General features: G+C 38.2%; 1 protein-coding gene across 1 annotated transcript in view; it reads right to left on the bottom strand.

The window, feature by feature from the left end:
• Positions 1 to 4928: 4928 nt before the first annotated feature.
• Positions 4929 to 14681, bottom strand: part of AMBN (ameloblastin) — a gene marked incomplete at both ends in the record, with an annotated part of 46906 nt that continues 37153 nt past the window's right edge. The window contains 9 exons of the mRNA XM_082654007.1: positions 4929 to 5474; positions 7281 to 7325; positions 7767 to 7811; positions 7904 to 7963; positions 8228 to 8266; positions 9177 to 9410; positions 10924 to 11034; positions 11526 to 11573; positions 12862 to 12912. Coding sequence (XP_082510133.1) covers positions 4929 to 5474; positions 7281 to 7325; positions 7767 to 7811; positions 7904 to 7963; positions 8228 to 8266; positions 9177 to 9410; positions 10924 to 11034; positions 11526 to 11573; positions 12862 to 12912 — 1179 coding nt within the window. The remainder of the gene's footprint in view (positions 5475 to 7280; positions 7326 to 7766; positions 7812 to 7903; positions 7964 to 8227; positions 8267 to 9176; positions 9411 to 10923; positions 11035 to 11525; positions 11574 to 12861; positions 12913 to 14681) is intronic.

The raw sequence follows: 14681 nt of genomic DNA on the forward strand, positions 1-14681 counted from the left end.
CTAGGTTCACTAGGGGCAGGACAGAAATAAAGACGCAGATGTAGAGAATGGACTTGAGGACACGGGGAGGGAGAAGGGTAAGCTGGGTTGAAGTGAGAGAGTGGCATGGACATATATACACTACCAAATGTAAAATAGATAGCTATTGGGAAGCAGCCGCATGGCACAGGGAGATCAGCTCGGTGCTTTGTGACCACCTAGAGGGATGGGATAGCGAGGGTGGGAGGAAGATGCAAGAGGAAGGGGATATAAGGATATACGTATACGTATAGTTGATTCACTTTGTTATACAGCAGAAACTAACACACCATTGTAAAGCAATTATACTCCAATAAAGATGTTAAAAAAAAATTCTAGGTTCACCAAACCTAACTCAAGTCACCACAATGGAATTCACAGTCTCTTATCTAGTTTTCAGACCTAGAGCCCCTTAGCTGAGGGGAGATGAGGTCCCTGTGAGAAAGACCACATATGTATATTTTGGAAGTTTCCTTAGATTTTCTCTGGAAAGACTTGAAGCAGTTTACTGTGGTGACTGTGTAAGGGTGGAGTGAGGGAAGAGAAATACCCAAACTTTCTGGAGGTTATTAGATAGTGGTTATAAACCTGAAAATCTTCATATTTTACCAAGTAAAGCTTATAGAAGTCATATGAGAGATGGAATTTTGGTCTACATCCACCTAACTGTGGCCCAATGACTCTATCTTGTGGTTATTTCCCCAGTCCCAGAATATATAGTCAGAATAGATATGCCTAACAATTGGCAGCATTCCACATTGATTCCTACCCCAGTGGAATGAAAGCTATAAGTAGGAAGGTCCAAGTGGAAGGAAGCTCCTAGAACTGTATTCCTTTCTTTGATCCCTGAACAAGATGGTAAAACCTATAGGGGGAACTACAGAGATTAGTGTCACCACTGAAGGCTTGGGAGATGACCTACCACATCCGCACTTAACTCACTTGTTTGGCTGATGTAAATGCTATATGGGTCATGGGGACACAGTGGATTATTGCAAAATCAATCAGGTGGTGATGCCAGTGGTAGCTATAGTTCTAGATGTGGTAGCTTTATTGGAACAAATCAGTATAGCCCATGGCACTTCATATGTAGCTATTGATATGACAGATGCTTTCTTTCTATTCCAATCAGTAAGAAAAATCAGAAGCAGTTTTCTTTTAAATGGCAGGGACAATACAAACTTAAACTGTTTTGCCCCAGGACTGTGTCACCTCTCTTGCAATTTGTCATAAGATAGTCCTGAGGGTCCTTGATCATCTTCAAATCCCACAGGAAATCATGCCAATCCATTACATTGAAGACACAATGCAACAGGTTTTGATTAGAATGAAGTAGCAAGCCAGAGGGTGAAAGATAAATACTGCAGAAGTTTATGGGGCTCCTGACATTTCTAGAGGTCTAGTAGTCTGGGGCATGTCAAGATAACTAAAGTGAAAGGCAAGTTGCAGCAGCTTGCACCACCCTACAGTAAGAGAGAAGCACAATGCTTTTGGATTTCTTTGTGTTCTGAAGACAACATATACCACCTAGTGTATAACTTGAAAGGCTGCCAGTTTTGAGTGGGACTTAGGACAAGGGAGGGGTACGTGTTGTAGCATAAGCTTCCCTGTCACTTTGGCATTATGACTCAGGGCTTTATGGAAGTATCTGTGGACCTCTGACAAGTCCTGACAGGAGAATAAGAGCACGGAACCTTAGGGTTCTCCTTGTGAAAAGAAGTTCTTATCTTGCTACTGGACCCTAATAGACACAATATGCTGATTTTGGGATGCCAAGTGACTATGCTACTTGAGTTACCCATCTTGAACTATGTGATTTATGATCCACTGAACCATAAAATAGTATAAACAGCAGCATTCCATTGTAAGTGAAAATGATCAGGCTTTAGCAGGTCTGGAGGCATCCAGTAATTTGCCTAAGCAACAGGTTCAGGTTCCTCTTTATAACTTTGATGGCTTTCCCTCAATCCACACATTTGGCTTCACGGGGAGTTCCATATGACTAGAATAACCAGATGTCAAGGTTTGCCCTAGGTAGTACTGGTTTACACCTGTTGTCCGACATTCATTCATCATTCATGACACCACTTTTCGTTATCAAAGTATCCTAGTTTGGAGAATCAATTATATGACTACCTTATTTCTGATCAATTAATGGAGAGGAAAGAGTGTGTGTATGGTTCATGGATTTCTATACTCAGGTATCAGCTGGAAGTGCACGGTTAATGCACCACAACCCCACTGAGTGGGCAGAATTTTAGTTTGTCTATTTTGTGTGGAAGGACAAATGGCCTGAGATATAGATCTATACAAACTCAGGGACAACACCAGATTGGTCAGCTGGTCAAGGACTTGGAAAGAGCAAGATTGGAAGATTACTAATAAGGCAGTCTAGAAGACAGGCTATTTAAATAGAGGCTTCGGGATGGGATGCAGTAGGAAGATATTCATTTCTCATATAAATTTCTGGTAGAGGGAAGCCACAGTAGAAGAAATTCTCAATAATTAAGATGGCTCCTCCTGTGGGCGACATTTAGCCTCTTTCCCTGACCACCTTGGTGTTTTCTCATGGACTGGTGTTTGAGGTGGCTATGGTGGCAGGGTATCAACAACTTGGTATCCCACCTTGTCAAAGTTGATCTAACTATTTACACAATTAAGTGCCCAGCCTGCTTTGAGCCCTTTATAGGACAACATTCATCAGAGAAACCAGCGTATGTGAGCTCATAAATGTATGCTCTGAATTACAAAGAAGGACGAAAAAGGTAGTGTGTGGAAGTGTGAATAGAAAAGCACAATTTCATCAGATGATGGGAAAATTCCATTTCTCCACTGTTACTGCTGCTGTTTTGCTTGGTTCTCCTTATGAAAATGATCAGTAGGAAAAGAAGGAAACTACTATGATTTAGCAATTTTATCTGTGTACTTTATCTCATTTAGTTCTCACAACAACCTTGTGGGGTGAGTTGGGTTGTAGCTCCAATTTGGAAATGAAAGCACAGGAGCAGAGAGATTAAGTCTTACTTCCAAAGACTCATAGACGATTAGATGTGATGTCAAGGTTTGAACACATATCTCTCTATATGTCTTTTACCATACTGCTTTCTTTTTTTTGATGTGGACCATTTTTAAAGTCTTTATTGAATTTGTAACAATACTGCTTCTGTTTTAGGTTTTGTATTTTTGGCCCCGAGGCATGTGGGATCTTAGCTCCTCGACCAGGGATCAAACCTGCACTCCCTGCATTGGAAGGCGAAGTCCTAACTACTGGATTGCCAGGGAAGTCCCCATATTGCTTTTTAGGAGACTGTCTGGAGTGCTAAGGTGGGTCTCAGTGGGCATCTGCTGGCTACCATGGCAGTCATTCTGTTACACTTACACCTTTGCCAGGACAAAAACTGAATTTGAATCTCCTACATCCTCTTCTCTAGCCCATGGAGTAGGGGTGAGCAGAGCTCTGCCTGGAGAGAGCGAGAAAATAAGAGGTGGCTGCATGGTCCTGTTAAGGCTCCTGAAGTATCCCAGGTCAGGAGGTATCTCAGGGCTCTTTTCCTTGGCTGCATCTCCAAAATCTCCACAGGGCATGGAGGGGAATCTGAGCTCCATGGAGCCTAAGACCTGGGCTGGGCAACTTGGGAGGAAGTGGAGAGAATGGGGGAGGAGGCTCCTTTTTAGGGATGAGGCTAATTTTCAGATCTGGCCTTGGAACCTCTTAATTTAGGCAAATAGCCGTGACTGATATATACCTAGCTTTGGTGACAAGTAATGATCATTTTCTGGTTATCCTTTTCCCACATTATATTTCACAGAAATGAGCTAATTCTTACATGGTGCCCACATAACTCTTCTTGTGTTTCTTCCTCTTGGAGGCCTCATTCTACAGATGCTTTTGATACTGTTCTGAGAAAACTTATGTGATCCCTCCCATCCCCTCCCATGCTCCTAACCTTAGGCTGGAGACACCCCTAATCTCCTCTGTGGTTCAAGAATACCCTGTACTTGGCCTTGTTATAGCACTTTCACATGTTTGCAGGTTTGGGAGTATCTATTTTGCAGTGTTGTTGTGAGATAATACATGTAAAGTACTCGGGCTTGGCCTAGAGTGGCTGTTTTTGTTATTACTGTGGTTGCTTGTCTGCTTGTCAATCATCCCTATTAAAAGCTCTGAGGGAAGGGGCTGTGTCACTGTTCCCTAGCACAGTGCCTAGGACATTGGTAGATACTCAATAAACTTTCCAGGAAAGAAAAATGAGTTGAATAAAATGGGTTAAAAAGTAGCAAATACAGGGGGTGAATATGCTTTTCTTAATAGTTTGAATATATGTAAATAATAAGCGTATAATTTCTGATAGTTTCAGTGAGAAAAATTTTTATTTAAAATAGGCTAGATGCTTTTACTAGATTAAATAAAATACTCTACAAATGAGAATTTTAAATCCAGTATACCAAACCCAGTAATACCAGTCAGGGCTTGTCCACCAATCCCCATTTAATAACGTTTAAATGAAATAACTTATAATTCTAAGAATATGTGCCTTTGCTTAGAGAAAAATTTCCAAAGCAATGTCACATTTCCTGGATATAACAGTGTCATGCTAGTAAGAGAAATTCTATAATGTCAAGACAGCTAAGAAATGGTGATTTTCAAATGCAGAGACCCTTAGACTTGCTCTGATGTTATTAATAGTATTTCTAAATCACAGAGACAGGCAACACATTTTATTTCAATAAGAGAATGAAAGCAAGAAGGGGACCTACACTATTTCTAGCCACTTATATTTATTAGTATGTGCTTAACACTTTTAATGCCTTTGCTGCAGAGGGTAATAAGTGTTTTCACAAAAAGATAGACTATTGGGACAAAGCTGGGAAGCTTGTGCATACAGTAAGTAGCTGATATCTCAAGGCTCTCAGGGCTCTTGGAAATGCCATGCATCATGCTTAATCTGGGGCTGCTGGGCCTTGTTTCCTGGCATCGATGTGTGCTGACTGTCAGGGGTCACTGTGGAATCCACGGTGGTTTCTTCCTGGAGACCCAGAGTTGTGGTCTCATCAGCACTGTAGGTCTCATAAACATCAGCTAATCCAGGGGTCATCAGTGGGTCTGCAGCTGCTGGGGTGACCCTGAGGGGTCCCCTGCTCTGCCCTGCAGGGCCTCTTGCTAGGTTGGGGATATTGCCTTTAGGATTAGCAAGAAGCCCTCCAAGGGCACCAGGTGCTAGCTCTGAAAGGAGAGCTGGGTTTTCCAGATCGGCTGGGTTGGCCTCCGGCACAGGGGGGTCTTGTGCACCTCCTTCTCCCTTCTCCGGGCCTTTGGTTCCAGCGGCTGGGGAGTCAAATTCCAGAGTAAAGTCCCCGCCCATGGCTGGATTGGGGGGCATCCCTCCAAGGCCGGGCCTCATGCCTCCAAATCCCGGGAACATGGCTCCATAGGCCATGGGGCCTCCTCTTCCTCCCTGGAAAAAAACATTTATCACATATTATTAACTATACGATGCCATTATACCCGTCAGATTCACTGAAAAACCATAAAAAACTGATAGGGAACAGAGAGTTGGCTGACAGCTTTGTGTAAGCACATTTCTCACTAAATTGACTTCTGTACTTTTTGGGTGGGGACGCTCACTTCTTTGAAAGGGAGATGAAGACCCTTTGAATGCCTGCCGAAGGGTAAGAGGGAAAGAAGCAGGGAAGTAGGACAGAACCAAGTCTACAGGCAAAAGGTAGTTTGAATTTCATTTTAAGAAAACAATAAGCAGTTGAAAAGGGCAATACCATCATAAGACAAACAAAATCTGATGCATTCCTGAGTTTGTTGAGCAGAGTTTTGGAGGACATTGTCAGTATCATTTCTCAGTATCCCTCAAAATGAATGAAGCCCCATGTAATATTTTCTCTTTTGCTTTAAAAATTTTTCCTTCCTTCCTTCTCTACTTCCTTCCTTCTTCCCTCCCTCCCTCCCTCTGGAGAAACAGAAATATTTTCTTCCTGTGGACAGTTAAAATTCTAGAACTAACCATGTGTCCTTTTTTCCTTTGTTGTGAAAAATTTCAGGACCAAATCTTGGGCTTCTTACAGCAAGTGTGTAGGGCTTTGTAACTTGCATATCTGTATTCTCATTTCCTCATTTTAAATTCTATCTTCAATTTTTTGGTTATATTTATTGTGTTTTTCATAAGCTACAGAAAAATCTTTTAAGAATGAGGCAAAATATAAATTAATTAAAATTCTAAAATAATAATTAACACACTTGAATTTTCAACCCATTTCGTTGGTGTTATGTAGAGTCAGTACTTTTTCCTCTTATATTCTCCTGGCTCTCCACTCGCAGATTTTCCCATCATCTCCTCCAGGGATGGCACTGTGAACCCCTGGGCTGCTACCTTTATCACATGATTTTCACATTTTCTGCCCCTGTATCTATTTTTTCCACTGACTAGACTGTGAACTCCCTGAGATCAGGAACCTTATCTTATTTATCTTGCCTCCATAAGATCTTTTTATGTGTCTCACTCACAGAAGGCACTCAATAATGTTGAGATTCAAGTTTTCTTCAGTGATAGCATGTTTACATGTATTTATTAACTGAGTAGGATCCGTAGTTGATAATGATTTGTTAATTCAGTATGGTTTTGTTTTGTTTTGCTTTGTGCTCTAACAGATTTAACGTAGAAATTTCTGAGGGAAAAAAGTCCAGTTGTGTGAGTCTATTGATCTCAAATTTTAAAGTTGTAATATGCATAGATAATGATAAGAGAATAAGAATACACTTGACTTACATTGTTAATGTACTTTGAATTTTACAATAATCAAATTTTAAACTTGGTTAATTTTGTTTCTTTTTGATCTCTCAATTTTGAGGTCTAAGTGATTTGCAATTTTGTTGAATTTGTTATTTTGAGGGGTTAAGTGGTCTGAGAAGTAACGGGAACTTCATGAACCATGTGTATCTTTTTTGGTTTGAAGCGTTTGCTGTTCAATAATGGTGGCTTTTCAAGAGAGGTTTCTCCTGTTCTCATATTCAAGAAATGGGGCAAAATCCTATGTGCAAGAATGGTCATCACTCAGAAACGACTATATGGGAAATGTGATGAAATCTTTGCATACTGCTTCAGAATCAAGCTTTCGGTTTTGGAGTGGAACAACTTGAGTCCCATGTTGTATATTCAGCTATATTCAGGGCCAACACCTCTTGCAGCCAGTCGTCTGTGACTGTTCTCCCTTGGGCACTATTTTAAGAAGACTTTGAAGACATTACTCACAGCCATTTCTTCTGAGCTCATGATGCCAAGTCTGGCAGGAGCGTTCTGTTCAAAAAGAAACACAGCATCATATTATGAGCCAGCTGACTCCTATTATCTTTGTAACTACTCAAGACAAAGTTAAAAGTCATTTAGTTTTTCTTTAAAACTTAATATTAATACTGTGTCCAGAGGCAGGGTAAAGTGGAGAGATGAGTCATTATTAAATAAATGTAGCCAATTTGGATAATTAAGATAGAAAATTGACCTTTTCTTTAATGCCACTGTGTGTGTGTGTGTGTGTGTGTGTGTGTGTGTGTGTGTGTATGTGTGTTTGTATGCCTGGCCAGAATTATCCAAACAGGAAGTGTGCCTCCTTGCCATTTCAGTTGCTAACTTAGGCATTCAGAGAATATGGAATCTATTGTTTGAGGCCTAGATTTTATAATATTATCTCTTAAGAAAACATTTAATTAAAATGATACTTTTTATAGGATAAAGACTTACCAATTGATTTGCTCCATAGGACATGTAAAATATTCCTGGATAAAGCTAAATATAAATACAATAATCATCACAAAATGCATTTCCCAAGAGAAAAACTTTTAAGTAAATCACAGAGAAGTGGTATTAAAAAAACTTACTGGAGGTGGTTTATTTTGTGGCACTGGTCCCAGAGATATCAAACGGGCTATTGGAAACATCTTTAAGTGGTAGAAAGAGAATAAGCAATTCATATTTGCTATAACACAGGCAAACCTCCCATTACGGCCATTTCTAGGAATTATATGAAACTTATTTTCAGATGGATTACTATGATAAACAAGTATTTAATACTTAAGCAAACAAAGGAACCCATTATATTTCATATTTATGGATAAATAGGGCAATTAAAATTTTTTACTCTCCTTTCTTGAAGTATAGAGATGTATTTCCCAAGAAAGTGTCTTACTGAGATTTGTACTTACCGATGGATCTTGTGGATCAGGAAAATTCATTCCTGGCAACTGCATTACAGATAAATATTAAAATTACTGAACAATTAAAATAGACGAAGTGAACTTAAAATGTTCTTATCTTATTTACGATTATGATAAAACAATCTAAAATGAATTTCCTTGTTTTTACTTTCATTTCGCCTCTGAGGGTACAACCAAAGAGATTACAGTTGCCCTTTACTAACATGACTCAAGTGCACAGAGAGGAGATGGGGCATGTCTGTCATGAGTTTGCTTTGTTTTGCAGAATAGAAAGTAATGAATTTTGGAATCAGAGCATGCCAGATTGATTTGAATGCTGGCTGTGCCACTTAATTTTTGTGTAATACTGGGAAAATTTTATAACCTCTTAAAATATGTCTTTTTAAAAAAGGATGATAATATCTATCTTCATAGGATTGGAGTCAGGATGGTATGTGGGGATGTTAAATGCCTGCAGCATACTAGTTACATGATACCTTCCTTTTCTGTCCATTGCTCTTTTCTCAATATTATTACCTGATACTTTTGCTTGATTGTCTTCTCTATTACCAGATAGAGAAATAATAATACAAAAATACTATTTGCAATGCTGAGGGATCAATCACTTTTCTCAGTCCTTCCAACATTGAAAAAAGCCTGATGATAAGAAGCCTGGAATTCTCTGGGCTGTCCTATTTCCTCTGAAAGCTTTCATCTTTTGTAACTAAGAAACCAATTTTACAGGAGCAGGATCTTTTAGAATCCATGCCCCATCTCAGATGGCAAAAGGCAGGAATGGATATTTATATTCTACTCCCAGATATGTCAATTGCTCGAAAACATTTGTATTTTCGTGCATTATGCCCAAAGCTCTGATTATTTAAATGTGCTCTGCAAATCGATTTTCTTTCACTAAGTTAATGGACGATCCAGATCTGACTTCAGAGAAAGGAATTACCTCGGTCTTTGATGGCTTTTCTGATGGTGCCACCTGTTGAATCATTGGCCCCTCTGATTGCTGCAAGGGTGGATGTCCCGGGTAAATCGGAGACTGAGGTATTCCCTTCTGGACTGTGTTCTGGACGGAGGTTACAACGGTGGGCTGGAGGAAAGGTTTCTGTCCTGGCTGTGGAGGCTGCAGGGATGGCTGCGATGGGAGAGGTGGGGGATGCACAGGCAAAGAATATTCATACTGCAGAGAAATTTGAAAGGAGCGTCAGGAAGTGATGGCTCATTGAACTGTGGTGTCTGACAAAGCAAAAGGGCTTGAGGAACTTTCTACTTGGAAGAGAGTCTAGGAGACTTGTCTTGAAGATGTGTTCCATAGGAAGCACTGATTCACTTAAAGTCAGTGTTTTTGGGAGCAGTCTGGTAGGTGTTTACCTCCCCTACTTCCTTTGGGACTATGACTGCGCATGAAGATGGAAAGCTATATGAACTTCTGGGTAGACTGAGCCGTTTCGTCCTCTGGGTTCCCACAGCTGCTTCTATGTATCTCTATTTTAACACTCTCTCACTGGATTACAATTACTCCTGATAAAGCTTTGTCCCTTGGTCAGCTGACAGAGGATAATGTCTTATTTATCTTTATAGCCCCAGGACTTAACATAGGTCCTAATAAGTGACTGGCACAGGTTAGATAATATATTTTTTGAGTTAATGAAAGGAGAAAGGGTAATTAAATAAAATACCAATCAAATTCTTACATCATGAGTTCATTTTGGAAATAATCAAGTGGAGAAAGAATCACCATTAACATAATTTACTGTCCCACTAAATGTGGCTTTAAAAACAAAAAAAACAAAAAAGAAGTCTCACAACAATCTGGCTGTGCTTCATCTCTTCAACCATTGCCCATCTCTAAACTCCTGGGCTTTCATTACTTGTATCTCATTCATTACTTATACCTCACAACTTAGCACCCTGTAATATGTTGTCTTGTCTTATCCCCTAATCAGATGTGAAATTTTGTAAGCTTTGAAGGCATTCTTAAACACCTTCACTTTCATTTCCAATCTACCATTTGGTTTATGTATTTGTTAGGTATCTAATAAATAATGATTAACTGATTGATGTATTTATTAATTGCTTAGGGTTTATGATTTGTTTTTTCCAGTACGCGGGCCTCTCACTGCTGTGGCCTCTCCCGTTGCGGAGCACAGGCTCCGGACGCGCAGGCTCAGCGGCCATGGCTCACGGGCCCAGCTGCTCCACGGCATGTGGGGATCTTCCCGGACTGGCGCACGAACACGTGTCCCCTGCATCGGCAGGCGGACTCCCAACCACTGCGCCACCAGGGAAGCCCTATGATGTTTTAACTAGGAATGTTTGGCATCATTTTAAATGTGTCTTTTAGTAATTATTTAAGGAATCTTGACTGAAATCAGAATTTTCCAGGATATAGCCTGCTTTCATTTTCAGGCTAGTTTATTTATTGTTCATATCTTTAACATAGGTATCTATGTTTTGGAAGCCATATCTTCCTATTTGAAGTAAATATACAAATGGGTTGAAAATTTGGACCATTTTATTTTAAATTTTCCTAAGTACTAAAAACAGTTATAGGTTTTGATTTATTGTTATTTGGAAAATTTTTTATTCATTACTGTTACCTGTCTGTGGTTACTATATGACAACTTAGAGAAGGCAAGCAGGAGAATATTTTAAAGCTTGAAGTTTCAGACACATTGATGCAATTAACTTACCTGTTGAGTTTCATGTTCCCTTGGTCTCATCCACGGGAAAGAGGAATGTGGTGGGAGGAGACCATGCATCCACAAAGAATTAAATGATTTCCCAAAGCCAAATCTTGAATACTAAAGACATGGAGAAAAAAAGTATGCTTATATTTCAGTGTTTTCTTAAACTTGGTTTCCATTTTCTAAAAAATCCAAAAAAAGTGTAGAAATAGCAAAAATTAGAGTGTTATTGGTTAATTTAATGTGGCTAGGTTAAGTCTTCCAATAGACTTGCTTTTTATTCTGAGCCAATCTGACATATTCCCATAAACTTCTTTGAGATTTTGCTTTTTTAAGTATTCATATTTTGGGCTGCATAATAAAATTAATAATACAAAAAGGAATTTTTTTCTTACTAAAGAAAATTCAACATTATTTTTATTTTCTCCTACCATCCCATCGTAGGTCCTTATTTTGTTTTAGGTTATCTCAATTACTCATTTGCTTTTTCAGTATTTAGGATATTGTTTATTCACAAACAAATTTTATGAATTACAGTGCTGCTGCTAATATCACTACCACCAACACCATGAATATTTGCAATAAGAATTATTTGAAAATAAGGTTACCTGAGAAAGCATGTTTAATCCCTGCAAACTTCCCAACTGTCTCATTGTCTATCAAGGAAAAAAAAATGTGGGTTAGTGTTTTTCACATATGTTCCTTTTGTGTATGACACAATTGATTTTCAACATATGGTAGTATTAGCACAAAGTTTGGGGTGGGTCAATTTGAATAAAATAAGAGACACAAATCATCACTAAAAAGTAGAAATGTTAAATGTGATTCTGCCATTGTTGTTATCATTGCTATTAAAATAGTGAGCTTGCTTTTCATCATTAATTAAAAGAGAGAAAATATCATTTAAGTGGAGGTCATATTGAAACATGGGAAAATAGTTCATTGAATTGAAATATCAATATAATCACGAGGACATTGTCTCATTGACTCTTTTTTCCCCCATTTAACTTACTTTGCCTTTTATAAATCCAGCCCAAAGAGGAATTTGAAAAAACAGGCAAACAAACCAAGCAAATTAAAACAAAAGAACCCTACCTCCTTCCCAAGTAAAAGTTCTCAAAATAATAAATATAAAAAACACTGGGGAAAATGGTAAGTATCTAGATAGATGGTCAAGAATGCTGCCAATGCAACAGAAAGTCAATTTCATTTTTCCTGGGAAGAGGTTTAGAGTTCTTTGCGTTAAGTTTAAGCTAGAAAGTAAGAAAAAAAAACCAAAACTCAGTGAAATTAGCTTCATTTTGAAATAAGCTTCTAGCACAAAGTATCGATTGCCCTCAGACTGTCATGATATAAATAAATTTTGCAAGGCCTTGTGAAAAATTTGTAATCTCATAAATATTTTTCTATTCATAACTTTATATTTTTTACTGATATCTGAAACATTTCTATTTTGCTGGGGTTTTCTAGACAGAGTATATGTTAGGTATAAGAACTGCAATAAGACAGACAGAGGCTATGCAGGAGGCACTATAGTACAGTGTTAATGCTATTTACAGTCCTCATAAACAATTACATTTTGTAAGATAAACTTTCCTCATGGGAACTTTATCATATGCTATATGGAGAAGAAACTAAGTATAAGCCATTTGTGACTTCAGAATAATGTGTTTCAATTAATGTATATATATGTATTAGGTATTAAATATTAGTACTGCTTTGATCACACACAGATGATGTTCTAAAGACCAAAACAACTGAAAATTTAAAATTGCAGTAAAATTATAAGATGAGGCTCTAATAAATGTCATAAACTTCTCTAGAACTGCGCAGGAGGACAGCCACTGACTTCTGGCCAGGAAAACTGAGAAACAGCCCATGTATTTCTCTTATGAGGAACATACCAATGTAAGGATTATATGTAAATACTCTAACAATACATACCTCAAGGCTCAAACTAGCCATGCCTGGTGTCCCAGGTTGCTGAGGAAACACCTAAATGGAAATAAAAATAATTTTGAATTTTCTTTGATGAGAAACTTCATTACACACTGAAAATAGAAAGCCACACATACACATAAGGGCCAGCTAATATTGGTTTATTACCCAAATGACTTGAGCTTTTGGGTAGAATGAAGAAGAACTTAAATTGTTTGGAGTATTAACATAATATTAAAATTTATTTTTTTGGCTGCACCGCACGGCTTGTGGGATCCTAGTTCCCTGACCAGGGACTGAAGCCAGGCCCTTGGCAGTGAAAGCATGGAATCCTAACCACTGGACCGCCAGGGAATTCCTAATATTTAATAAGTTTGCTCCCACATGAATCATCTACCCTTTATCTACATCTTAATGCTATATTGCTTTAAAAGCAAAATTTGATTTAGTTTGAAAGTTATGTTGAAAACAGATGAGAAGTAAAAGAAACAAAATAGAAAACTAATAACTCAACTTAAATATTATCACATAGAAAAGCAAAGGGAACAAACTCGAACTCAGTTTTCTTGTGTGTTTGACAAATCTACATACCTGGTTTGTGGAACGTGGTGTGGGATCATGGCATTCGGCAAAACCATGTGTAAAACCTAACTTGCCTCCCATTCAAAGGGCTTCAACAAATCCTCCATCATCTTTAGTGAAACATTATTATTTTTAAATGTTTTTTCTTCTTTTTTTGTTTTTATTTTTATTGTGAAAGATTATGTATAAACCTGTTGATCTGTGTTTATATTTTTGGGATCATATAAAAGGCATTTTTTCTGAAATAAAAGGTATTCTAGTACCAAGTACTATTATACTTACTGTGTTCATTTAAAAGTTGTTAAAAAAATATAGCTATATTTACAGCTAGGTTTTTAAACTGTAAGATATTTTCCTTTCTAAGCCAATCCTTATTAATATGCATGAATACAAGTGGGGGAAAAAAACCAGAGAATGGAAGAGAAGTGTAACAATTAGAGTAAATTGGATTTTAAGGGGTTTTTGTTCTTTGGATATTCTTACATCTAGGGTCAAGGGGTTTTAATGCCTTACTTCCTTCATTTAAACCACAGGTATTTTTGGAGTCTTCGTGAAATGTATTGGGATTATTTTTCCTTTGTGAGGAAGTTCAGGAGTATTTTTCTGAGCATATGTTATTTGTCTCCACGTCCTACATTTTTATACAGGTAAAATCCCACCTTCTGGGTCATGGTGCAAATTTCTTCAAATAATGCAGTTTTGCAAGTGGATAGAAGGGAAGGAGTTATAAATGTGTAGCAAATACTCCAAGTAGAGAAAGAGGTTACCTTTGTAGACAAAAAGAGTGATATGAGTATGTGTGTGGTGAGAAAATTGTTTGGAATTTGAGGGGATGTGAGAGTAGAGCCTTCTTTCCTCCTATTAGCCAGTACAAAAGTAAGGTAACTGGGATAGGTTCAACTACAGGACAAAGTACACTTTGCTTCTATTTGATCCAAGTCATGAATTAATGAGCAATATTTACATGAATGCAGATAGACAGAGGATATCTTTCCCAGGAGGAAGTAAAAGGAGAAGAACATCTGATTTGGCAGTTGGCAATCTTAAGCCATTGTCCTCTTGCTCAGAGTGGACCTGACTGACACAGGTGTGGACCATTGTAAGTTCCAAGAGTGTTAAGGTGTTAGACTGATGGTGGATGGCTGAGGTGACCCCAATGTCAGTATCATACAAAGGTAAGCTAAGGTGGCAGCTTTAATTTTTCTTTCATTTAAAATTCATGTTGAGTAATGTAAAAGAAACTC

This window comes from Grampus griseus (assembly GCF_964374135.1).
Source record: "Grampus griseus genome assembly, chromosome: 4".
NCBI classification, from domain to species: domain Eukaryota; kingdom Metazoa; phylum Chordata; class Mammalia; order Artiodactyla; family Delphinidae; genus Grampus; species Grampus griseus.